Below are 24,489 nucleotides of genomic sequence, written 5' to 3'. Positions count from 1 at the left end.
TGAGCTGGGACAGACTGATCTCCGGGCTTCTGTGACTTACAAACTTGTAGAATACTCATCCTCAGGCTGGCTCAATTCCTTATCCAGATGGCTGCCTTTCCTTTCATTTCCTTGGTAGCTGAGTTTTTAGCTCCATAAATCCTTGCTGCAGCTCATCTTGGTAAGAAAATTCCAGATTGCTTGGTCTCTGTTATTTTGTAGCAAAATCTCCTGGTCTGTGGCAGTCAGATTGCTGGTTTTCTCATCAATCCATTTCACCATTCTAGCCTGGGAAAGTCTATTTGCAGCTGACTTTCCCAATCTGTCTGGCACTCTGCCCAAAAGGGATCTCATCTCAGCCTGCAACTCAGAATCATAGACGTGGAAGGGCCTCAATAGGTGTACACAGGGTATAACTAAGTAATAACTAGACCATTCTTGGCAAGTGTTTGTCTAACCTGTTCTTAAAAACTTCCAATGACGGAGATTCCACAACCTCCCTAAGCAATTTGTTCCAGTGCTTAGCTACCCTGACAGAAAGTTTTTTCTAATGTCCAACCTAAACCTCCCTTGCTGCAAGTTAAGACCATTGCTTCTTGTCCTATCCTCAGAGTTCAATGAGAACCATTTTTTCCCTTCTCCTAGTAACAGCCTTTTATGTATGTGAAAACTGTTATCATGTCTCCCCTCAGTCTTCTCTTCTCTTGTCTAAACAAACCAATTTTTTCAATCTTTCCTCATGTTTTCTAGATCTGTAATCATTTTCATTGCTCTCCTCTGGGCTTTCTCCAATTTGTCCACATCTTTCCTGAAATGTGACACCCAGAACTGAATGCAATACTCCATTTAAGGCCCTATCACCGCAGAATAGAGTGGAAGAATTGCTTCTCATGTCTTACTTACAACATTCCTGCTAATACATCCCAGAATTATGTTTGCTTTTTTTTTTTTTGGCAACAGTGTTACACTGTTGACTCATCTTTGGCTTGTGATCCACTTTAACCATAGATTCCTTTCCACAGTATTCCTTTGTCAGCAGTCATTTCCCATTTTGTATGTGTGCAATTGATTTTCCTTCCTAAGCAGAGTACTTTGCTTTTGTCCTTATTGAATTTCATTTTATTTACTTCAGACCATTTCTCCAGTTTGTCCAGATCATTTTGAATGTTAAGACTATCCTCCAAAGCACTTGCAACCATTCCAACTTGGTATCACCCACAAACATTATAAGTGCACTCTCTGTGCCATTATCTGTATCATTCATGAAGATAATGAACAGAACAGGACCCAGGACTGATCCCTGTGGGACCCCATTCAATATGCCCTTCCAGCTTGACTGAACCACTGGTAACTACACTCTGGAAATGGTTGTCCAACCAGTTATGCATCCACCTTATAGTAGCTCCATTTAGGTTGTATTTCCCTAGTTTATTAATGAAGAGGTCTTGCTAGACAGTGTCAAAAGCCTTACTAAAGTCAAGATATCCCACATCTACCGCTTTTCCCCTATCCAAAAGGCTTGTTACCCTGTCAAAGAAAGCTGGTTTGGTTTGTTGGTTTGACATGAACTGCTCTTGACAAATCCATGCTGACTGTTACTTATCACCTTGTTGTCCTCTAGTGTTTGCAAATTGATTGTTTGATTATTGCTCCATTATCTTTATGGGTACTGAAGTTAAGATGACTGGTCCGTAATTCCCCAGGTTTTCCTTATTCCTGTTTTTATAGGTTGGCACAATATTTGCCCTCTTCCAGTCCTCTAAAATCTATCCCATCTTCCATGAGATTTCAGAGATAATCACTAATGGCTCAAATAGCTCCACAGGCAGCTCCTTGAGTATTCTAGGATGCATTTCATCATGTGCTGCTGACTTGAAGACATCTACTTGTCTTACTAATTTTAATTTAATTTTGTTTTTTCCCTATTTTAGCCTCTGATTCTACCTCATTTTCACTGGCATTCACTATGTTAGACGTCCAATCTCTACTAACCTTTTTGGTGAAAACTGAAACAAAAAAGGCATCTCCACTTTTTGTATGACCCTTTTTTGAGTTTCAGATCATTGAAGATCTCCTGGTTTAGCCAGTGTGGTCTCTTGACATACTTCCTATTTTTCCCATGCAGTGGGATAGTTTGCTCTTATGCCCTTAATAATGTCTGTTTGAAAAACTGCTTACTCTCTCAAACTATTTTTCCCCTGAGGCTTTCTTCCCATGGGATCTTATCTACAACTCCCTAAGTTTGCTGAAGTTTGCCTTCTTGAAATCCCTTATCTTTATTGTGCTGTTTTCCCTCCTACCATTTCTTAGACTCATGAACTCTGTCATTTCATGATCACTTTCTCTCAAGCTGCGTTCCACTTTCAAAGTCTTAACCAATTCCTCCTGATTTGTCAAAATCAAATCTAGAATAGCCTCTTTACTAGTTGCTTTCTCCACCTTCTGAAATAAAAAATTGTCTCCAATGCATTCCAAGAACTTGTTGGATAATCTGTGCCCTGCTATATTATTTTTCCCAATCTCTCATATCTGAGCCTATTATGGGAAACCTGCAGCTCCTGTTTTTAGGTCTTGTTTTAAATCCTGATGACCATTTTTAATTTCTGTAAGCCCCTTTATTATTTGTTCCATCTTGGTTCAATAGGAATGCCAGCTCACAACCTCTCTCTGGAAAGGGGATCATGCTCCTGACACCAGTGTTGCCCCTTCTGACCTAAGTGGCTAGTTAACTTTGGGGCCCTGGAGATGTTCCAGTTCAGAGTAGAAATTGGTGATAATCAGGTAGTTCTTTGATACAATCTTATTTATTTACAAAGAATGTACAAAATCCTGTGTCTCTGAACACAGAGAAACCAAGAACAAAGGGAGCAGTTCCTTAGCTGTCATCCCCCAAGCCTCTTTACCCAACACCAGATCCAAAAGTGCTCTCTAGCTTTCTCTAGGATCGCACTGTGGTTATAAGTCCCTGCTTCACTTTCTTATCTGTTCTCAGTTTCTTCTGGATGTTCTCTCTCCCTACACCTGGTCACCATACCCAGTCAAACCCCTTTATCCAGCTAGTGTTAGTTTCTGGGCAGACTCTATTCGACTTTGTTTTAGGGTTGGCCCCTTAATTGTCTCTTACAGCTGACTTAAATGGAAGGAACAAAATGAATGAGGTTCAATCTTTTATTGGATCAAGTTCTGTTGGTGAGAGAGACCTGGCCTAATAGAGCTCACCTGGCATGAAATAACAATCCACCTTTTGGTCTGTCTTTGTGGCAGACAAAGGGAAAAGAAAGAGTTTTACCCTAATTAAAGTTATGAGGTAGCTTATATTCACAAGGTATAAATCATAGGCAGTTCCCCTTTGGGGGGCAAGGGAGCTACTTTCTTTTTATTAATTTTACTTTAGGAGTGTGAGTCATTTTCAATTTTGTCTCTATAATATCAGCACATTTCTCTTGCGATATCCTGGGAGTAGAATCACCATCCAGAGCTCAGATTTTGCACTCTGTTCTGTTACACCAGTGTTATGCTATTGTAACTCCACGGATTCCAGTGACGTGACGCTGACATTCAGTTGGTGTTACAGAGTGGAAAATCTGCCACACACTTTCCTGGTTTTAAATTAAAAATATTGCAAACCAAAGGCATGAAAAGTAAGCTAGTCAAAGGTAGCAGTAATTTGTAACTTCACCTACTATGGACCAGATTTTCAAATGCATTCTGGTCTCTTTGTGCCTTTCTGTAAGGAAGGGGAGTTTCCCACACACGAGGAGCTCTCAGCTGACACAGATAAAGGTATGACTATACTGCAATGCAGTTCATGTAAACATACCTGTGCTAGCTTTACTCTAGTTAGTGTGCTTAAAAATAGCAGTGAAGACACAGCAGCACAGGCTTTAGTGAGGGCTGTACAAACTGACCCAGAACCCTGGGTCATACTCACGTTCCTAGCCCATGCTGAAGCCATTGTTACTGCTATTTTTAGCAAGCTCACTAGATTAAATCTAGGACTGGTATGCTTACGCAAGCTCCATATCAGCCTCCGCTTGCAATGTAAACACACCCAGAGACAGCATACCCATATCTTACATCATGATTGGAAGGTGGCATGGCTGCAGCACACTGTTTCTTGGGCTACTGTAATGTATGCTGGAGTAAAGGCAGGGCAAGACCACCACTGGATATCAGGGAGCCAGAGGAGGTTCTGTAACATCCCTGCCAAACCCCTCCAAGATGAAAGTCAGCACAGCCTTTATTCATCTATCAGAGAATCATAAAGAGATGTAGAACCCAGTTCTCCTCTCACACCATTTTTACACTAAGTAATCCAACTGACTTCAGTGGAGTTGTTCTGGATTTGCATTTGAGTGAATGAAAGGAGAACTACACGTGTGACTTCTGGTGAGGTGAATATCAAGACTAATGACCAAAGAAGTAGGTATTGATGTATGTAATGCAGAAGTCAGTATTTACCTCCAGGGACAAGAAATCTTAATAATGCAGCCTTCCTTAAAAAAGTTTTTGTTTTTTGTAACAAAATAATATTACCACAGTATGTGCGTACCAAGTATAGAGGTGGCCATGATCGTCTTGTTAATTTTCAAAGACAAAATTGGAAACTTTAAAAAAGTTTCACTGTATATTCCCTGAAACAAGAACTCAAGATACGTTATTGTTAGGCTACTTGATCTGTTTGTTCATGTCCTCACCACCATGTTCCCTTCACCTTTCATTCTTCAGAAAATACACATTATATGCATAGTCAAAAATGTTTAAACTCTAGTATGTTAAATAATAATGTGTTGCACCATATTGTATTGACTTTAATCATTTCAATTACAAATTTGCAAGTGTCTCAGTAAATTTAGTAACACATCAGGGTTCACTCTCAGGCTTTGTCTACACTAGCAACTTTATCAGTATAACTATGTCCCACAGGGGTATAGAAAATCCACACCCCTGCACAACGCAGTTATTACCAACCTAACTCCCGGTGTAGACAGCGCTATGTCAATGGGAGGCCTTCTCCCATCAACAAAGCTACCACCTCTCGGGGAGGTGAATTACCTATGCTGACAGGAGACACTCTCCCATCAGCATAAGTAGCATCTTCACTGAAGCACTACAGCAGCGCAGTTGCTCCGCTGCAGCCTTTTAAGTATAGACAAACCTTCAGACTGAAGGGCGAATACAAGCAACTCCAATAATAAAGAGTTAATACTTAGTATCTACAGCTATCTGGTATAGCACATTTCCAAACCTTTAAACATCTAATAGATCTTAACTCCTTAGCTCTAATGAGATCTGTTTATTGATGGGAGAATAGACTCTTTGTTTCAACATATTGGCATTGCTTTATTCTTCATTTTTACACTTTGTGTGTGTGGTCCGAGAGAATTATAATGAAAGTGCTTGTCAAGGAAGCTGGATGGATAACAGTGGAGATAGAAATCCTTAATGTAGCCACAGAACAGGCACAGCACAAGCAATAACAATGCAGACCTCCTATACCTGCACCATGACCTGGAGGGACCAACCCTGGAACAAAGGAATTAGTGTAATCTCCTTGCCCATTCAGTTGTCATTCTGCAGAGGCTGCCAACAAGAGTGCCCAATGCAGAGGTGAATTTTATAATGTGGACAGAACCTAACAGGAACTAGACAGGGATCATTAAACTCATTTGCATAGACAAACAGTCATTAGATGATAACACCTTTTGATCGTTATTATTAAGAGTAAATTTGACACAGAAAGTGGAATAAAGTGATCCATTCAAGCAGTTTGGAACACTGTTATAATTCTTGTCTTGACCAAATATGAACTCATCCATTTTTCTTTCTTGTATGCTATGTTAATATTTATATAGGACATCAATATATGCAAACTTAGTGAACCTTTTCACCTTTGTGAAACTTTACAGTATTTCCAATACAATATTTTTAAAAACTGAATTATAACTGATAGACTATAGGTGACAATGTTTGCAGAATGCCAGCATTTCTTTTCATTTAACATGAAATTTGTGATGAAAAAGAAAAAGACTAAAACTGAAGATATCAATGAGCATTTATGTTGGTTACTCTTTGTACCTGATAATCATGCAACTAGTATTATGATTTATCTTTATGCCTTCTAAACAGGTTGGATAAAGAAAATCTTTGCAGTCATGAATGGTGCTTGGTTTCATGAAATTTAGTGGAATTATCTGCACCCCAGAGCTCTGCGGAGGAGTTTTCAAAATTGTTTCTCAATCTGTAGAAATGATACAAAAGAGGTCTAATGGGGTAGTGCCCCAGTGGAACCAATCATCTGACTGCAGACTGAATGGACAAGCTGGACCACTGCTTAAAAGAAGCACGAAGACGCTGGTGACAGGAGGTGGAGGCTACTTGGGATACAACCTGGGGTGCGCTCTCACCAAATTAGGAATCACTGTTGTTCTTTTTGATATACAAAAGCCTAAATGGAAAGTTCCTAGAGGAGCTGTGTTTTTCCAGGTATGGTAAAATTACATTTTAACAACAATCAAATTAAATGAAGTATTCTGCTCTTGTGTACAGCAGCAAGTTGTTATCTTAGCAGTTTTCATGGAACACAGAATTGTCATAAGCAACATCATTAGAAAGCATGTGCAAGATTTTCAGTTGGTGTAAATCAGCATAGTTCCATTGAACTTAATGGAGCTCTACCAGTTTACACCATCTCAGGATTGGGCTGTAAGAATCCATAAAAAATATTTTCCCCTCCACATTTTAACAAAAAATTAATAAAATTAAAAATTGCGGCATGTATATGAACTAATTACAGAAGGGTGAGACTGATATCTAGTGGTTAGAATGGCAGACTAAAAGTTGGGACTCTTGCATGGTTTACTCCTGGCTCTGGGACTGCTGTGTGATCTTGGGCACCACTCTGTGCCAATGCTTAAACTGTAAACTGGCTACATCTAATAATATTTATCTAACTAATGGGGTGTTGTGAAGCTTAAAGAAATTCTTATTTGTGAAATGCTTTGACAATTTGAGAAGCAAGATGCTGTATACAGCAAATTATTATTATGATAGTAATCCGAGTCACATCTGATGTTTAAATCTCACCACCCAGACATATAACTTTTATATTTGTTTTGGTATCTGTCTAGAGAGATATGATCTACTCTGAAACTTTGCACAGAACTATCACCTATGTCAATTAAACAGTAAATTTCTAACAGAAACTTGTTTAAAAAAATCTGTTGGAGACCAGACTGATATTTTGTATATGTTTTAATAAACTGCAAAAGATGAGATTTGATGTGTGAACTATTATGAATATGGTATAGGTTAACATGCTTATCTCAGGGTGGCAACATTGCAAATCCCATTCCTCTCATGACTTATTAGAATCGGGGCCTGATCCTGCAGCCCTTAGACATGTTACTCCAATTCAAGTCAAGCTAGTTTTGCCTTCATAAGGGCTAAAGGATGAGGTGTGAAAAAACACATAGTACTATTTCAACCAAACCATAACTATACACATTTTTCTTGTCCCTAAAGAAATACTCTGTCAGGGACTTTGTTGTACAGTTTTGTAAAAACCTATTTAATATTAGTTAGAAAACCAATTGTTGTGTGAAGGGCAGAGCAGCAGAATTACTTTTAGATTTTTCTTAACAATAGTTATTAGTTACATAACAAAAAATAATAACTGATACCTTTCTGGCCTAATCTATTGTTTTCTTGTTTATTACAGGGCGATGTGAGGGATTATAATGCAGTATTCAAGGCTTGTGGAGGGGTTGACTGTGTTTTTCATGTGGCTGCATATGGAATGTCAGGACTGGAACAAGTAAGTACAATTTTCTTATTGCTTTTCTCTCTGAATCCTGTAAAGGTAACAGTATATTGTTCACGTAAAGACGGGTACATGACAGGAAAAAATATTCACAAACTTTTATTTTTACATTTATTAAATCATTTATACTTGTGAAATTGTATTCATTTAAATGTCTGTGGGAAACAAAGGTTGAGCCCAGAGCCACAAGTCATTTAAGCTTCTGATGAATGTGATTGTTAGTTTAAGATGTAAGCCAAAGTTATTTATAAAGGTTAAATAATCTAACTAGGGAACAAGGAGGCATTTATTGAATATTAAGTACCAAATCATTAACCTGGTGCAGAGCCCAAGATAATCTAGCAGCATGTGGCCTTGGGGGCTTAGAAAGCAAGGTCTCCTCCTGCCTGGCCAGACTTCAGAGGTGCAGCGGTACTACTCTACAGCTGCTACTGAAGTCTCCACTCCTGAGGAGCTCTTTCTCAGTATGGGGAGACTGGCCAGTGGACCCACATAATTACACTACACAGCTACTGCACTGGTAGAGAATGTTGTATTAAAGGTTAAATTAAAGCAACTCTAAGGCTTCTAATTTATTGGGTGGGGTGAATGGGGAGGACAGGACCATGGCCAACCCCAGAATAGGGGAAAGCACACAGGTGATATAAATCTATCTTCCGACTATCATTTCTATCCCAAGCATACTTTGGGCAAAAGAGAGAATTGAGGTCTTGGAATCTGTTTCCAGGATTATCTTCCCTACTCCCACTCTCTTTTTTTTAATTTTAACTTTACTTACCTGTACACTGACAAGAAATATAAAAGTGAGGTTTGCAAGAACATAAAACAATAAAATAAGTAGCAAAGTGGACATTAACTGCTTTAGTTTTTAGCGATTACAAAGCTATGTGGTTTAAATTGTTTAAATTCATTTTCTAAAAATTTAAATTGTTAAATTCATTAGCTACTCTACAACTTTTCTATTTCTAGCTACAAAAGAAAGAACAAATGGAAACCATAAATGTTGATGGAACAAAACTAGTCATTGAGGGTATGTACCTAGATTTTCCTTCTTAGGGTCTGATCCAAAGCCCATTGAAGTAATTGGAAAGACTCTCATTGACCACAGGCCTTTAGTGTATTGATTTAGCATATTGATTTAGCAGACAAAAACTCTTCCAGCCTTGTTCACAGAATAAGGTACTACCCAGTGTGAGTAAGGGTGGCAGAATGAAGGCCTAATGTAACATAATTATGGTATATTTAAAGTATTTCTTACTATATTGTATGTGGAAAATTTGCTTTTGGCACTAGCCTGCAACTCAGGACATCTAAAATGAAATCTGTTTTTTTCCGTTATATTTTGTCCTTTTAGCAACAATCTCAGGAAAATGACAATTTAGTTCTGATGCTGTAAGTTACAGATGTGGCTTTTCATACTGTATTGTACATATCAAAATTATTTTTGCTTTTGCCCTCAAACACAGACAAAAGCAGCATTAATCTGTACTCACTTTTGTGTTGCCTATATACCCAGGCACAGTCCCCAGTTTTCACTGCAGATTGTCTATCTAGAGCAGAAATAGCTTAAGTGAAGTTGTAAATAAAGCCAAGAATGAATCAGGTAATGTATCCATTTCAATATTCCAAACATTTCCCTCCTATCTCTGGAGCCACAGAATTTGCAAAGTCACGTCTCCATGGGTTTATAATAGAGCAAGAAATGGGGGAAATACACACTTTGAGATTCCCCCATGTGCCCATAGTTTATCAAAAGTATGCAGTGCCAAAAGACAGAATTTGCCCCCATATATTTGCAACCACATAACTATCTACACAGTCACTATTGTGACAGTTGCTTTCCCCAATGTTGTCATCACAGCCTGCGGGCAGCCAAGCAGTGGTGCTGTTCCTAGCACAGCTGGACCATGCTTCTGGCTGTCCCTTCCCCACACACAACCCAATACCCATGCATGTGTCTGCATAAGATTTCCTACACACAAAAATGGAGTGTGGAAACCCTAAAACCCAGCCAGAACACTGGTACAAGGGATTAGAGAGTCAGCTGTAATAATAGGGACAGTGGATTTGAATCCCATTTGGTCAAATTTTTTCGTTTTGTTGTTTCATTTTTTCTCTCTCCTATTTTGGTGGTATTCTCCCCCCATAGCACTTGGAAAGATGAAGGTCAAGGAGCACTCTGTTCTCCTTCATAACACATGGAGGGATGCCTCCCACCTTTTTCCCTCAATATGTGAGATGATGGTGTGGGAAGCTTTGTGCCATTGAGACATTTGGGAAGACATCCCTGCTTCCCATCATACTTAAGTTCTCAAAAGATGAGAATGGAGATACCCTCATGGAGGTGTGTGCAAATAAGCAAGGAGGTGGCAGGTGCACAGGCCAGATGTGCTAGAACAAGCAGCACTGCTCTCACAACTACCTGCTGCTTAAGCATGGGCTAAGGTGACTTCAGCAGGGGGAGCTACAATCCATAAGAAAAGAAGATGCAAGTCATTTATAATTCTATAGGATCACATGAGAGTATGCATATTGATATCCTTTTTTAACTCAATCATACATAGTATAAATTTTAATGTGAAGTTTCTGAAATACAGCGGGGCTTTTTATTTCATCAAAGTGTACTTGCACAAGTAACTTTCCCACCCCAACTAGTGACTGCGATTCAGTGATGATGTGATTGTTGCATGAACATAGTTTGTAAAACACTTGGTAACAACAATAGCATTTATATAGCATTGTCCAGATTCAAAGTGTTGTATAGACATTAACTAATAGATCTTTTGGATGAAAAATTCTATATAAATGAAAGGTAGTATGTTAATTTTAAAATAATGCTAACGCTGAAAGACTGCCCTTATGTTTTGAGTAGTTGTCTTTAACGAGAAAATGTTCAGAGTCAGTTCATTTGGATTTTTGTATTCTTACCTTTTTCTTTAAAATAATTTATTTTGTATAATCTTGTAGTTTGCAAACAAAGAAATATCCCTAGACTGATATATACTAGTTCAGTGAATGTGGTGTTTGGAGGAAATCCTATTGAAGAAGGAGATGAGGAAACTGTACCATATTTTCCACTAGAAAAGGTATTTTACTTATACAACAACCTTGTCAGCTTTATCTGTAGAAAAGCACTGCTGTCCACCTTTATGAAACTGCATCTGTGTTCCAAAGTACGCTTCTGTAGTTTATGCGTTTATTTAAATTATTAGCCTCAGTCTGTCTTTGGGTAGTGGTAGCTATTGCTGCCAGAACTCTACCTTAAACACAGTGAGATTATTCTAAGAGTGGCCTGTGATCAATAAAGATGCTCTTATTTCAATTATTCAGTCCTTATCCATTACTAAGCAGATTTGGGATCTTGCAAAAATAAACTAAAAAATTGAAATTTGAAAATAATGAGAAGATTCTTTACTGCAGGGTGCTGTCAAGTAGTATTTTGGCTCCCTGATTCTCTACCCAGCCCAAGTATAAGTTAGAGTAGCCTTAGGCCTGTTCTAATTTGCTCCAACTGGCTATAGTCTCTTAGGGAATGTTCACCAGCTGGAATCTGGAGCACATTGTGCCTTAGTTGCTCCCCCTGAGCGCTCTTTCCTGTCCCCAGAACACCTCACACATTTAGGAGACACTTCTTCTTCTTTGTCTGTTTACACAGATTCTACTCTCAGTGGTGATCATGCACCCCATGCATGCGAGACGGGGCCTGTGCAACCACTAGGCAAACAAGGTGGTCGCCTCCAGCGGCAAAATTTGGGAGGCAGCAAAAAACTGAATGAACTATTCATGAAACTAAATAAGTAAACAAATAGGCTTCAGTAGTGGGAATGAAAGATCAATGAGAATGTACAATCAGTATCATAATATTCTCCTTTTTCATGTACAATAAATCTGTAATTATAAATGCAGAATTTTTATTCATACTAATGCACAATATTCATTTTCAAAAGTTAATTGTGGGGGGATGGGCACAAGGCTGAAGGTTTGCCGAGGATGCCTAATACTGGTACACCGGCCCTGATGTAAGATCAGATTTTCTTGAATGGCAGTGCCCATTGAGGCTGTGCCTGAGGCAAGAGATCCCTTGTGACCATTGTAGCCAGGTGTATAAGAATGGGGCAGCCTCAACTCAAGTTCTTCCTTAGCACCCGGGGCTTTGAGTCAGAACCCCACAGTGCCTGCGTCTCTTCACCCACAGAAAGATTAGTTATTGTTAATTACCTAGATTCACTTAGATAAGTTTTAGTTAACCCATTGGTTTAAAATATATATCTATCACTGGTCTAGCTGCTTGGGGCGTTGATAGCTCTCCTTCTTCCCCCCCCCCCCTCCCCCAAGGAATAAATATCCCTGTATATAGGCCCAAAATGGCCAAAGTTAAGTCTCCAGGATTCAAGATTTGTCCATCCTGTGACACAGCAATGCCCATAAATGATGAGCATATGAGATGCCTCTTCAGGCCCTTATGCACAATCTTTCACAAAGACAAACTCACCCCCAGGCTTCACTCTAATTTCCTACCTCAAACTTAGATATTAATCAACCAAAGCAAAATGTCACACACTGGATTTGGTAAGAACATTCTCCTTTTACATAGACAGGACTAGATCAATTAGAGCCACACCTAAACTATGTGTTGCATTTGCAGAACAAATGGAGAACAACCAGTACCCTCACAGAGATTGCCTAAATGGGTTTCAGTCTGCATCTGAACTTGCTATGTACTAACTATAAGACAGACATTCCTGGACACATTATTTCATTCTACTTGAGACCAGGTAGCCTCCACCGCCTCCTTGAACAATGTCCCAATGTCTGGGATACGTAGGGTGGCCCCACAGATCAGTCCATAATTTTACCATTCACTATGGCTTTGTGCAGGCCTCTAGATTAGATGCAACTTTAAGTAGAGGATCCATCAATTGATTTTTAATCAGGACTCCTTTTACCCATCTCTGAGGATGAGATACTGCTTGCTAGCCACCAAAAGTATGTCTACACTGCAAATAAAAAGCCATGACTGGCCTGTGTCAGCTGACTCAGGCTCCCGGAGCTCAGGCTATGTTTCATTGCTGTCAGAATGCCCCAGAGCTGCTCCAGCACATGGGAGAATCGAGTCTTTCAAGTCTATGTTCTAGTTGAGCAACTTAAAATTTAAGATTCATGAGAAATTTGGCATGAGTAAGTGTATAAATTAAAAATCACTTAACCGATGTTTTCACATTATTATTTGTATCACAAATATCTTCCTTGCTAAAGAATAATTTGAATCTTAGTAACTTCAAGCGAAGCATATCCTAAGTCAAAATAGAAATAAAAAAGAGGGCTGTGCTTAGTTTGCTGGGAATCTAAACTTGTGTAGCCAAAAATGCTAGCCTGTCTGTTTTTTTTATCATAAACAGATTATTTAGGCCTCAGACCCTAAATTATTTCTCCACATTTTCTATGCTGAGAAGATTTAATTGAGCTGATGTCTGCAAGCTGGATAGAAATATAAGTTTACTGAAATGTTATCAGAGGTGTCATTTACAGATGTAGTGATATAGTTAAGCAATTCATTATATTTGCACTCTCTTTTCAGCATGTTGATCATTATTCTAGAACCAAAGCAATGGCAGACCAAATGATCCTTGCGGCTAATGGAATCCTACTAAAAGGTACATTTAAAATTCTACATTTCTGATATCACTAATGTGCATCAAACTATGAACAACATAAAGGGATCTTTTCTTCCCTCAACTAATGTGTTTAATCTCAGTGTTCATGTATATTCAGGTGAACAAGAGACTATACACAAAGGATAAAAAGGGATAATCCACAATTCAGAAAATTAAAACCTTGTTTCTTCAAGTCAATTAAAAGTGTTTATAAATTCTACAACAAATATAGGCTCTGATCCTGCATTTCTGACTTATATACACATAATCCTTCGTCATGCTAACAATCCCACTGAGCTTCACTGTAGACACAGTGGCTCCTAAACACTCTCCACTAGCTTCGTCCTCATGGGTCCTTAGGGCTTACAGATAACTTGCAATAGATGAAGGAAGAAGGCAGAAGGACAGCTGCTTGTTACTTAGATTTTCAATGTCTGTATTATGTTAGTTTCTAAATCCTGAGTACACAGATAGCACCTTAGCCAAGAATGCTTTGTTCAATCTGCACTAGGCAAGAAAGGTATGATCTTTTCTATCAGATGCAGATCTTGCTACCATTATCCATTGCTGTGAACTCAGAAGAAGACTACTGTGATGTATTCTACATGAGGATACAACTTGAAACTATTAGTGCAGAAAGCATCTGTAATTTATATAAGTAGTTTCATACAGAAAGCACATTATATCTACTCACTGTAGAGTGCACAGGGTGCCTATTGATTTCCATGAGAAATTTAAAATGTTAGTTCTTTTTAAGTTCAAAACTAACTGATCTGGAAACTGGCTACTTGAGAATCTGTTTCTATCCCTTTGTGATACTGCTGCAGCTGTGATCAGAGAACATTTTTGAATATAGCTAGTATTAGATACTGTGATTTTTCAATGTTCTATGTGCCTGAAACTGTAGACAGGCATTTATTTTATACATCTACATAGATTGTTAGAGGTGGCCCCTCCAAGCTAGGTATGAGGAGCATATTGGTGGGGAAGTTTGTACAGGTGCTGTCCATATTGCAGCTATTTTATGGTCAGAGGACTTCAGTTTTCAGGTCTCACAAGCCAGCACCTTTCCTGAGTACTAAATTCACTTTTTAAAAGAAGATTAAGAGAATTTACTACAAATGGACCAGTGTGTTTGGCCTGCTTATATTTTTCAAAATAAAATATAAACTGCACCTGAAGTGTACCTGTCATGTACTGATATGGAAACTATTTGGAAAAAAAATCACATTTCATTATATCTCCTAGGAGGCGATAAGCTGTATACATGTGTTCTTCGCCCACCAGGCATCTATGGACCAGGAGAGCAAAGACTCCTGCCACGAATAGTAGTATGTATTGTATTATCAGTTCTGAAGTGCATTACAAATAGTACAACACCTGTACTGTTTTTCAAGTTTAAAAAAAATTCAGTAGAAAAGTTAGTATCCTGGTTACTGATCTAAACTGTTTCTCAAACAGCCCTTTCCAAGAGTTGTTGACTGACCACATGATGCAAGGTGACAAATATCATAACTGAAGGATGATGGGAATGAAAATTATGAAACATGAACAAATTCCTTCAATCTGGGACAGTTCCTCAGATTTGTCACCTAAAAAGAATGGCTCATGTGTGGGAATCTCCCTCACACCTTCTGCAGTGAAGACCAATGCAAAGAATTCGCTTAGCTTTTCCGCAATGGCCTTGTCTTCCTTGAATGCTCCTTTAGCACCTCAATCATCCAGTGGCCCCACTGATTGTTTGTCAGGTTTCCCGCTTCTGATGTATTTTAAAAAAAAATTGCTTTAGTTTTTGAGTCTTTTGCATATGTTGTATGTTTCCACAGATGAATATACAAAGAGGGTTATTTAACTTCAATTTTGGAAATCCCAGAGCTCAGATGAACTGGGTTCACATAGGAAATCTTGTACAAGCTCATCTCTTAGCTGCTGAAGCTCTCACCCCTGAGAAGGGTTATATAGCCGTAAGTAAACAATTTAAATATCCTATCCAGTTGGATACAGTTTTAAAATATGTGTCACTTTCTGTGGCTTTCAGATCAAACTCTGTCTAAAAGTCTGTCTGCTAAATTCTCAAAAGTAATACATGTGCAAACTGTACAGTTCCAGATGTAAAATGTCTTCACTGTAAATGCAACTCACATTCTTCTTGTTAATATTTTATTGTGTTACATCTTTTTCTTCTTGTAAGCTAGCTTTGCAAATGTATGGTTTCCTGCCTACCCAGGTTGAGTAGTTATCTTCCCCAAGTACATATGGCAAACATCAAATTCTCTAGAATCAAAGTTTTCATTTAATTTTTCCCCCCAAAAGCAGGCTTTGATTCTAGTTGTGAAAATTTTTAATTGACAAACTTGAGACATTTTGGGCCTGATTTGTACATGCTCAGCATTCCCAAAAATTTAGATATTGAAAATTAGTGGACATTTCTGATTTTTTTTACTTAAATTTCTATTCCTTTTGGTTGTGACAAAAATCTTAAGAGCATGAACCATTACATCCCTGACAGTGTTGCAGGAGCAGCAGCTGCACTCACACTGCCTGGTAGCTCCAGCATCAGTCAGGCGCATAGATCGCATCTCTTCCTCTGACTCAGTTCAGCAGCAAAGCAATTGTAGAAACAGCTACAGTCACCCCATCTGAATCCTCCTGGCTCTTCTGCATATTCCTGGACCTAAGGTGAAGGGAAGATCAGCAGCTCCTGTAGACTCCACCTCTTCTCAGGGCCATTTTCAGACCTTCGTAGGCCCTAGGCACACTTGCCTTCGTAGTACCCCCGACCGAAATATCTAATTTGATTTTAAGCTATTAATAAACAGTTTTTTAAATAAAAATAAAAAATTATATATAAATGTTTTTTTCGTAGGCCCTGAAAGTTTCGTAGGCCCTAGGCACTGTGCCTATTGTGCCTAATGGATAATACGGCCCTGCCTCTTCTGGGCCACATTGTTTCATTCTCACCCCCAGCTAAGGCCCAGTCCCAGAAAACCTCTAGGGAGGGGCAGAAATCCCAGCAGTGACAGTGGCCACCCTCCTAAGTGAGGGAGGCTATAGACAACAACTCTTGAAACCTCCCCAGGTTCTTGGAAGTGGAGCAACCAGAGGGAGGGAGAGTTTCCTGCCACCACTCTCCTGTTAATTGAGAACAGCAGAAGAGTTTTTGTTCAAACTTTCCAAAAAAATTGGCTTTATTCTGAGATGACATCTGGCAAACTTCATCTCACTAAATGAAATAGTCAGAATGTTATGAACTGAATAAAAGGAGTTATAGTGTAAGTCCATCGGAAATCTTAAGTATAGTGTCACTAATGCTCCTAGGATAAAAAAATGGTACATAGATAAAATCATTAAAGAACATGCCATTGTTTTTAAAGCAGGAAAATGAATAAGCCAAAGAGAACATGACATATGTTAGTTAACACAACTTCTTTCCGTGTTGCCAACTCTGGTGAATTTATCGTTTGTAATATGATTTTGGCACCTGAAAAATATAATGAAAAACCTCAATACTATGACAGTTAGGTTGATTGTACTAATCGTAGTAGAAGTCCTAAACACAATGAACCTGACTCTGCTCTTTTATGTTTATACCAGTGTAATAAATCATGAGTAACGCCAGTAACTTAAGTGGATTTACAGAAGTCTGAAACTTATATGACGATCAGAATTAGGTCCAACAGAGGTTGCTTGTTGATCTGTATGTATTTGTGTCTGTTTGCTTGTAATTATGTTGCTGTGTTATTTACAAAATGAATAAAGATATTCTTAAAAGATAAAAAGAAAATGTCATTCTATGCACAGTATTATGTTTCTAATCTGTCTTTTCTCTGCCTCTTTAACAGAGTGGTCAGGCGTATTACATACATGACGGCAAGAATGTCATCTTTTCTGAATGGATAGCTCCATTAGTATGTACAATACACTTTTAGTTATAATGCAATGTATGGAACTTGAGCATATAACTAATCTAGAAAGAATGTATCAGCTAAATGAAGCCAATACCACAGTAATCACCTGAAAAAGCAAAACTTCGATATATTTTTTTAAGAAATATATATTTATATTTGTTTAAATTAAATAAAGTAAGTAACAGTCAACATGGATTTGTCAAGAACAAATTATGTCAAACCAACCTAATATCCTTCTTTGACAGGGTAACAAGCCTTGTGGAAAGGGGTGAAGGATTAGATTGATACATTTCACATGATCCTCTCATAAACAAACTAGAGAAATATAGCCTAGACCAGTGACACACAGACCTCAGTGGTGCAGGAGCCAAATTAAAAATCAACATTACCCAAAAGAGCCTCAGGAATGTGAATTCATTATTTAATTTACTATTTATATTATTCTCACAGCCAATTGACTGACTGTTATTTTATCAACTACAATTGGTTAATAGCATATTAAAAGCATCCTGATTGGTTAATAATTAAATCACAGTGTTTTAATATCATGTGCTGCAAAGACCCGCAGGCAACACATTAAAGAGCCACCTGTGGCTCACAAGGCTCAGTCTGAGTATCACTGACCTAGATGAACCTACTATAAGGTGGATGCACAACTGGCTGGAAAAGCATATGCAGAGAGTAGTTATCAATGGTTCACAATCAAGCTGGAAGGGCGTATCGAGAGGGGTCCCAAAGGGATCTGTCCTGGGTCTGGTTCTATTCAATATCTTCATAAATAAGTTGGATAATGGCATAGAGAATACACTTGTAAAGTTTGCAGATGATACTAAGCTGGGAGGGGTTGCAAGTGCTTTGGAGGACAGGATTAGAGTTCAAAATGAACTTGACAAACTGGAGAAAAGGTCTGAATTAAATAGGGTGAAATTCAGTACTGACACATGCAAAGTACTACACTTAGGAAGGAATAATCAGTTGCACAAATACAAAATGGGAAATGACTGCTTACAAAGGAGTACTGCAGAAAAGGATCCGGGGACTATAGTGGATCAGAAACTAAATGAGTCAACAATATAATACTGTTGCCAAAAAAAGCATATATCATTCTTTGGGATGTATTAGGAGTGTTGTAAGCAAGACACAAGAAGTAATTCTTCCATTCTACTCAGCATAGATAAGGCCTCAACTGAAGAAGTGTGTCCAGTTCTGGGGACCACACTTCAGGAAAGATGTGGACTAATTGAAGAAACAGGACCTATGAGGAAAGATTGAAAAAACTGGGTTTGTTTAGTCTGGAAAAGAGAAGACTGAGGGGAGACATGATAACAGTTTTTAAATACAATGCATCCAGCAAAGTAGATTTCTGCCCACGAAAGCTTATGCCCAAATAAATGTGTTAGTCTTTAAGGTGCTATAGGACTCTCGCTGTTTAAATACATAAAAGCTTGTTATAAAGAGAAGGGTGATAAATTGTTCTCATTAACCACTGAGGGTAGGACAAGAAGTAATGGGCCTAAATGCAAGGGAGATTTAGGTTAGACATTAGGAAAAATTTGCTAACTGTCAGGGTAGTTAAGCGCTGAAACAAATTACCTAGGGTGGTTGTGGAATCTCCATTATTGAAGGTTTTTAGGAACAGGTTAGACAAACACCTGTCAGAGATGGTTTAGACAACACTTAGTCCTGCCTCAGTGGAGGGGACTGGAGTAGCTGACCTATCAAGATCGCTTCCAGTTCTACATTTCTGTGACTTTTATTTATCAGATCTGAACCCAGCCCTGTACTCTCACAAATTTTAGCAAAATGATAGCTCATAAAAACAAACGCCCATTGGCTTCAATGAGAGTTTTGGATGGGCAGGAATGCAGGGTTAAGCACTTTATTGTTATGAGCTAATTTAGTTAAAAGATATAAGTCCTGATTCTTCACTGCCTTGTGTAATCATTTACCAATGTGCAAAGTTGTCCAAAGTGCATGTAAAATGCTACCATTGTTAGTTGGTAGCATTGTGATACACAGACTATTCTGGTGTAAATGGCAGAAAATCATGTTATTTAAGTTCACTTTAAACATAAAACAGAAGCAGCAGGAAATGTTCATAGTTAGCCTAGAATTTTAAATCTCCACTCAGGACCACACTCTGTAGTGCAGGCACAGACAAAATTCCCATTAACCTCAATACAATAGACTTCCGGACTGTTCCCAAGATAGAGAAAATGCACTCTTCTCAGGTCATCTATTATTTTAAAATAGAATTCCCCAGCCTGTGTCATCTAATTGTGTTGGCGGGCATAGGGAGATTCAGCTGAAAAACTTTTTAAAAATTATTATAGTAAGATGAATTGGGGGGAAAAATTCAGATTTATAATGTGTCAGTAATTATTTCTACATATTCTTGCTGCACTGACATTCATCAAGTTAGTATGAGTACTTTGTTCTTATTGTTATATTTGTAATCCCTTCCAGCTTGAAAAATTAGGTTACAGTAAACCATGGATAAACATTCCTGCTTTCTTCGTTTATGCAACAGGTAATAAAACAAGTATTAGATTAATTATGCTATTTTATTTTGCATTTCATCTTTTATTTCCACTGTCACTGGTAAGCTGCACAGCAGTTCTGTAAAAGGAATATGCAGATTTAAACTTGTTCAGTTCCTACAATAATTGTTCAATTTTACTAGCTGGAATTACGTAATACCTATAAAAGTATAATAAGCACTTCTCTACAAAAAGAGATGAGCTATCTTTGCATTCATCAATATTATGTAAATTATGTTTTTTTCAAAACCTTTGATTCTGCTTCTGTAGAAAACACAAAGCAAGGTCTGCAGTCAGTGGATATGCGACAAACACAGGATCTAGCCTACAACACCTGTCATCACTCTGGGCTTGTATTCACTGCTAAAAAAGCTGGGTTTTTTTACTTCAGGATATCTACCATATGTGAACTATCCTGGGGTAAAAAGACAGTGAAGACAAGGTGCTTTAGTTTTACCTTGGGGTAAACTCACTAAGATTAGTTCTATACCCCACCTGGAGTTGACCTCAGCAAGTTTGCTTCCTGGTAAAACTAAAGCACCTTGTCTTCACTGTGTTTTTAATCTTGTTAGAGCTCATGTGCATTAACTACCCGTACGTTTTAAAAAAAAAAGCTTTTTTGGCAGCAAAGACAAGCCTTATGTTGTTCTCATTTTACTATTGTTATCTAATTTAGTGACTTTCTGTCCACAGCCACATTGATGGAATGTCTGCACCTGGCACTGAAACCAGTTTTTAACTTTACACCTTTCCTGACCAGAAGTGAGGTAAAAGTATTCATGCATACATATTCATCATTATAAAGTTCTCAAGAACACTTAATATCAATGGTGGGGAACATCTCCTCTGGATACACGTGTGGAGGAAATTCTCTGCACATAGATCTCCATTTTTCCTGCATGGAATAGACAGAGATAGATATGGATAGACAGAGAGGGTCTATCATCTCTGTAACACAATTTTCTACCCCATCTCAGTCTTCTCCCCCCCTCATCCCAGGGGGCCCTCCACACTGTTTCCCTGCTTAGAAAGTAGATGGGCCAGAGGGAGCTGCCAGGGTGAACAGGAGAGCCAAGTGCATCATCATTCATGCAACCAGCAGGGAATCTGCATAAGAGGTAAAACAGACATAGGCTATATTATCTTTTCCAGTGAGCCACTCCATGTTATGGAACTGCATGTTAAAGGGAGGTTCCAGAGGCAGCTGCAGACCAGGATCCATACCAGTGGGAAAGGGACAGACAGGGTCTGAAGACTGTATCCACAGCAGTATACCATAACTTGGAGCTGGTCAAAACTCAGAATTTCCATTCCAAGAAAAATTCTGATATTTTGATTTTTTGTCCTCCAAATCAGAACAAAAAGTTGTAACTTTGAAATTTCCCACAAAATAAAATTTCTGATATTTTTTTGTTTTAGCCTCCTCTAAACATTTTGTTTTGACAGTCATTTTCACTGTTATAGTATAATTTATAATATAAAAGTCTAAATATTTTTACTATTATATTATGTCATGTCATAATATAATAGGACATGAAGTATCACATCATGATAGCACATCAACATTTTCCATCAGAAAGTTTTTGACCAGCTCCACCATATCCAGGGAGCTTCTGAAAGAAACCCTCTCTTTCTTCCATGGGCAAAGTCTCCCAGAGAAGAATTGCATACTTTTCCTCCCTCTTAGACCCCCTTCTGCAAGAAATTTCACAGGAGGGATGATGTCAACACTTAGTGATCCAATCCTGCAGTCATTCTGCATACAGAACTCCACTTCTAGGAAGACTAGAACTGAGCTTGAAGCACTTTCCAGTTGTCAGTAGAGTGTCTGGATCTAGATTAAATTTGGGATCAATGAATAAGGGTTAGGGATCAGTGTTGAAATATTGCAGGTTCTTCTTCTGTTTAATTATTTTTTAAAACTGAAATAAAATGAAGGTTTCACTTAAACTGAGACAAATAAACAAAAAATTAGAAGAAATTTTCTGACTCTCTGTCTTTTGAGCCATGTTCTACTCTTGGAAGCAAGAGCAGGGCTTTCATTTACACAATAAAAGCCAATGGCAGAATTTGGCCATCAATTTGCAATGTGGAGTTTTGCAGCATGTCACATTAAGCACAACATGAGCAGCTTCAACCAGATGTCAAGTTTTAGAAAAAAGATCTTGGTTATTTAAATTAAAGACCATATATCATTTAAATATGCTTTTTGCCTTTAACTGCCTTTTTTTTTTGGTAATGATAGTTTTTTAAAAAAAGATGAGATGAAGGCCCCACCTTTCATCAACCTTCATTCTGGGTAGCTTGGTTTCAATCTGTGTCAGTGTCAAAATGCACAGGAATGAGACTAGCTTTACTGTCTTATCTCACCACACCCAGTAAACACCACAGCATCAATCAAGACACATACACCTCAAAACATTAATGATACTAAGAATGACTCATGATACAGTAGTCACCATGTAAATGTATATCTTTTATATTACTATATTATGCAATATACAGGGGAAAAGATACATATGTACACACCCCGTCATAGGGCACAGGGTTTACGACTGATTTTCCACACGTTAATATAACTATTTTAAATTTTATAAAATACCACAATGAAACCATTCTAATCAAACACTTATCTCCTATACTTATGTCCACATAGTACCACCTGAAGTTATGCACAGATAGTTGAGGGGGATTGGGCATGATTTGCCACTGTATTATTTCCAGTTTTATGCCCATGTAAATGTTTCCAGAGAGCAAGGGATCATGATAGCAGCGTGGAGGGTCTAATCATTGCACCAACCTACCAAGAGTCTCCATCACTGACAATTTTTAAATCAAGATTGAGTATTTTTTCTAAAAGATATGGTCAAATCCTGCTTAATGTGCTTATATTACTTCAGTGGAACTACCCTCATGAGTAATGTGAGTAGGATTTGGCTATTAGTTTTATATAAAATGAAGCAAAATAATGTTTTTATATTTCACACACTGGTCACAATCCAATGAAACATACTAAAATAGTTTTACAGGCATTGTCTTCAATCCAAGTTGCCTGTAGAAGTGTTTTAGTATGTTTCATTAGTTGTGACCAGTGTATGAAATATGAAGACACTATTTTTGCCTCATTTTATATTTAAAAATGTAGCTAAATCTTGCTCATGTCACTCCTGTGAGTAGTCCCACTGAAGTCATATGAGCAAATTAAGCAGGATCTGGCATTTTGATGTTAAATCTGTTTACATTTTTATTTTTAAAAAGGTAGAGAGAGACATAATTCACTCAAGAGAATTAATGATGGATTTATAGACCCCTAAGAAAGAGGTTTGAGAACAGAAACAACAATTAAACATCAATATTATCCACAGGCTGGAGGAGGTTGATATTTATTAAAATGAGAGAGGGACTGTGTAAGGCACTATTCTGTATATATATATTAACAGTGTCAGCTAGTGTGGTATTGCTATGTGGAAAGAAACAACTAGGAGCCTGATTCCCCACTGCCTCGCACCCTGAGTAGTCTTAAACCTAAGTGAGTGAATGTAAATTGCTATGATTCTGATTTACACTCCCTTTGCACCAATTTCTAGCTCCAGTGGCACATAGGGGATAGCAAGCTGTCTTAAGTAGCTTTCATAGGGGAATCCCCAGATGGTGTAGGCATGGCATTGCAGTTCTGTGCCATGCACTCCTGATTTCCCCAGCAAAGGGCACATGGCAGAACTGGAGGAAGCCATAGCCAGACTGCTCTGGGTTATAGCAGTCCTGTGTGGTTTGTATTTCTAAACATTCTGTCTAGCTGAATGGACCTTACTGTCTGTTGCTGTGGTTTGTGTCTGCTCAGTCATCCATACCATGTTTTTATGTATCTGTTCTAATAGTGGCACCTAAATTAATTCTGTATTTGAAGCACTATTAATCTTTCTTTTGCTTTTTAGGTGTGGAACATCACTGTAACTCATACTTTCCGAATAGACAAGGCATGTAATCAACTAGGTTACTGCCCAAAGAAATTTGCACTTGTTGATTCTGTGGATCATTGTCTTCAACATAGACCCAAGTGCCAGAACCATCATGAGTTCCTTAAAATCTGTCTTGTCTTTGGCATCTGTTTGTGTTTGATCTTCCTTTTTCTATTTTCTTAAGCATATACATTTATATAGTTATTCAAGGAAAACCACCATTAATTTCTTTACTGAGTATGAAAAAATTGATTTTTAATCAGTCCCAATGTGTTCCTCAGTCCATATGAACTTAATTATTTTTTGAATATGTTATTTGCTCTGATGTAATAGAAAGCCATTTTTGCTCTTAAATAAAATAATTTTTGGCACATCAGTAATTGTAATTGTTCTTACACGTTGAAAGCTATTATATTTTTAAAATATAATAAAGTCACAAGGCCACAGGCAATCACCATTGACAAATGCAGGAACCAGAGCTCCTGTTTCTATTTGTTTCATATCAGGAGAACTTCTGGAAATGGTTGCTCAAGTGCATAAGAAATTGGAGGAAGAGTAGGCATAGTATGTCTGCTGTATAAATAAAGCAGTAGCTAGAATAAGGAAAGTGCTGACCAGACAACCCTT

The 24,489-nt window shown here is 38.1% G+C and overlaps 1 protein-coding gene across 1 annotated transcript; it reads left to right on the top strand.

Annotated features, from left to right (window-relative positions):
- Window positions 1-6,138: 6,138 nt before the first annotated feature.
- On the top strand, window positions 6,139-24,045 carry LOC137155288 (putative short-chain dehydrogenase/reductase family 42E member 2). The gene is made up of 11 exons (XM_067551488.1): window positions 6,139-6,465; window positions 7,700-7,795; window positions 8,771-8,831; window positions 10,769-10,887; window positions 13,380-13,455; window positions 14,704-14,786; window positions 15,282-15,419; window positions 17,298-17,363; window positions 19,830-19,893; window positions 20,597-20,670; window positions 23,839-24,045. Exons 1-11 carry the CDS (start codon window positions 6,139-6,141, stop codon window positions 24,043-24,045), a joined length of 1,311 nt encoding a protein of 436 aa, XP_067407589.1.
- The last annotated feature ends 444 nt before the right edge of the window (window positions 24,046-24,489 follow it).

This window comes from Emydura macquarii, unplaced genomic scaffold, assembly GCF_026122565.2.
Source record: "Emydura macquarii macquarii isolate MOO-44397 ecotype Brisbane River unplaced genomic scaffold, CSIRO-AGI_Emac_v2 contig_1348, whole genome shotgun sequence".
Lineage (NCBI taxonomy): Eukaryota > Metazoa > Chordata > Testudines > Chelidae > Emydura > Emydura macquarii.
Note: the sequence above shows the minus strand (reverse complement) of the source record. Positions and strands in the feature narration are given on the sequence as shown.

Excerpts from the sequence above, each read along its gene's own strand:
- LOC137155288 (XM_067551488.1), top strand. The coding sequence starts at position 6,139 with ATGGTGCTTGGTTTCATGAAATTTAGTGGAATTATCTGCACCCCAGAG. Across the intron at positions 15,420-17,297 it reads CTGAGAAGGGTTATATAGCC|AGTGGTCAGGCGTATTACAT; the intron begins GTAAGTAAACAA and ends CCTCTTTAACAG. Across the intron at positions 19,894-20,596 it reads TTTCTTCGTTTATGCAACAG|CCACATTGATGGAATGTCTG; the intron begins GTAATAAAACAA and ends TTCTGTCCACAG.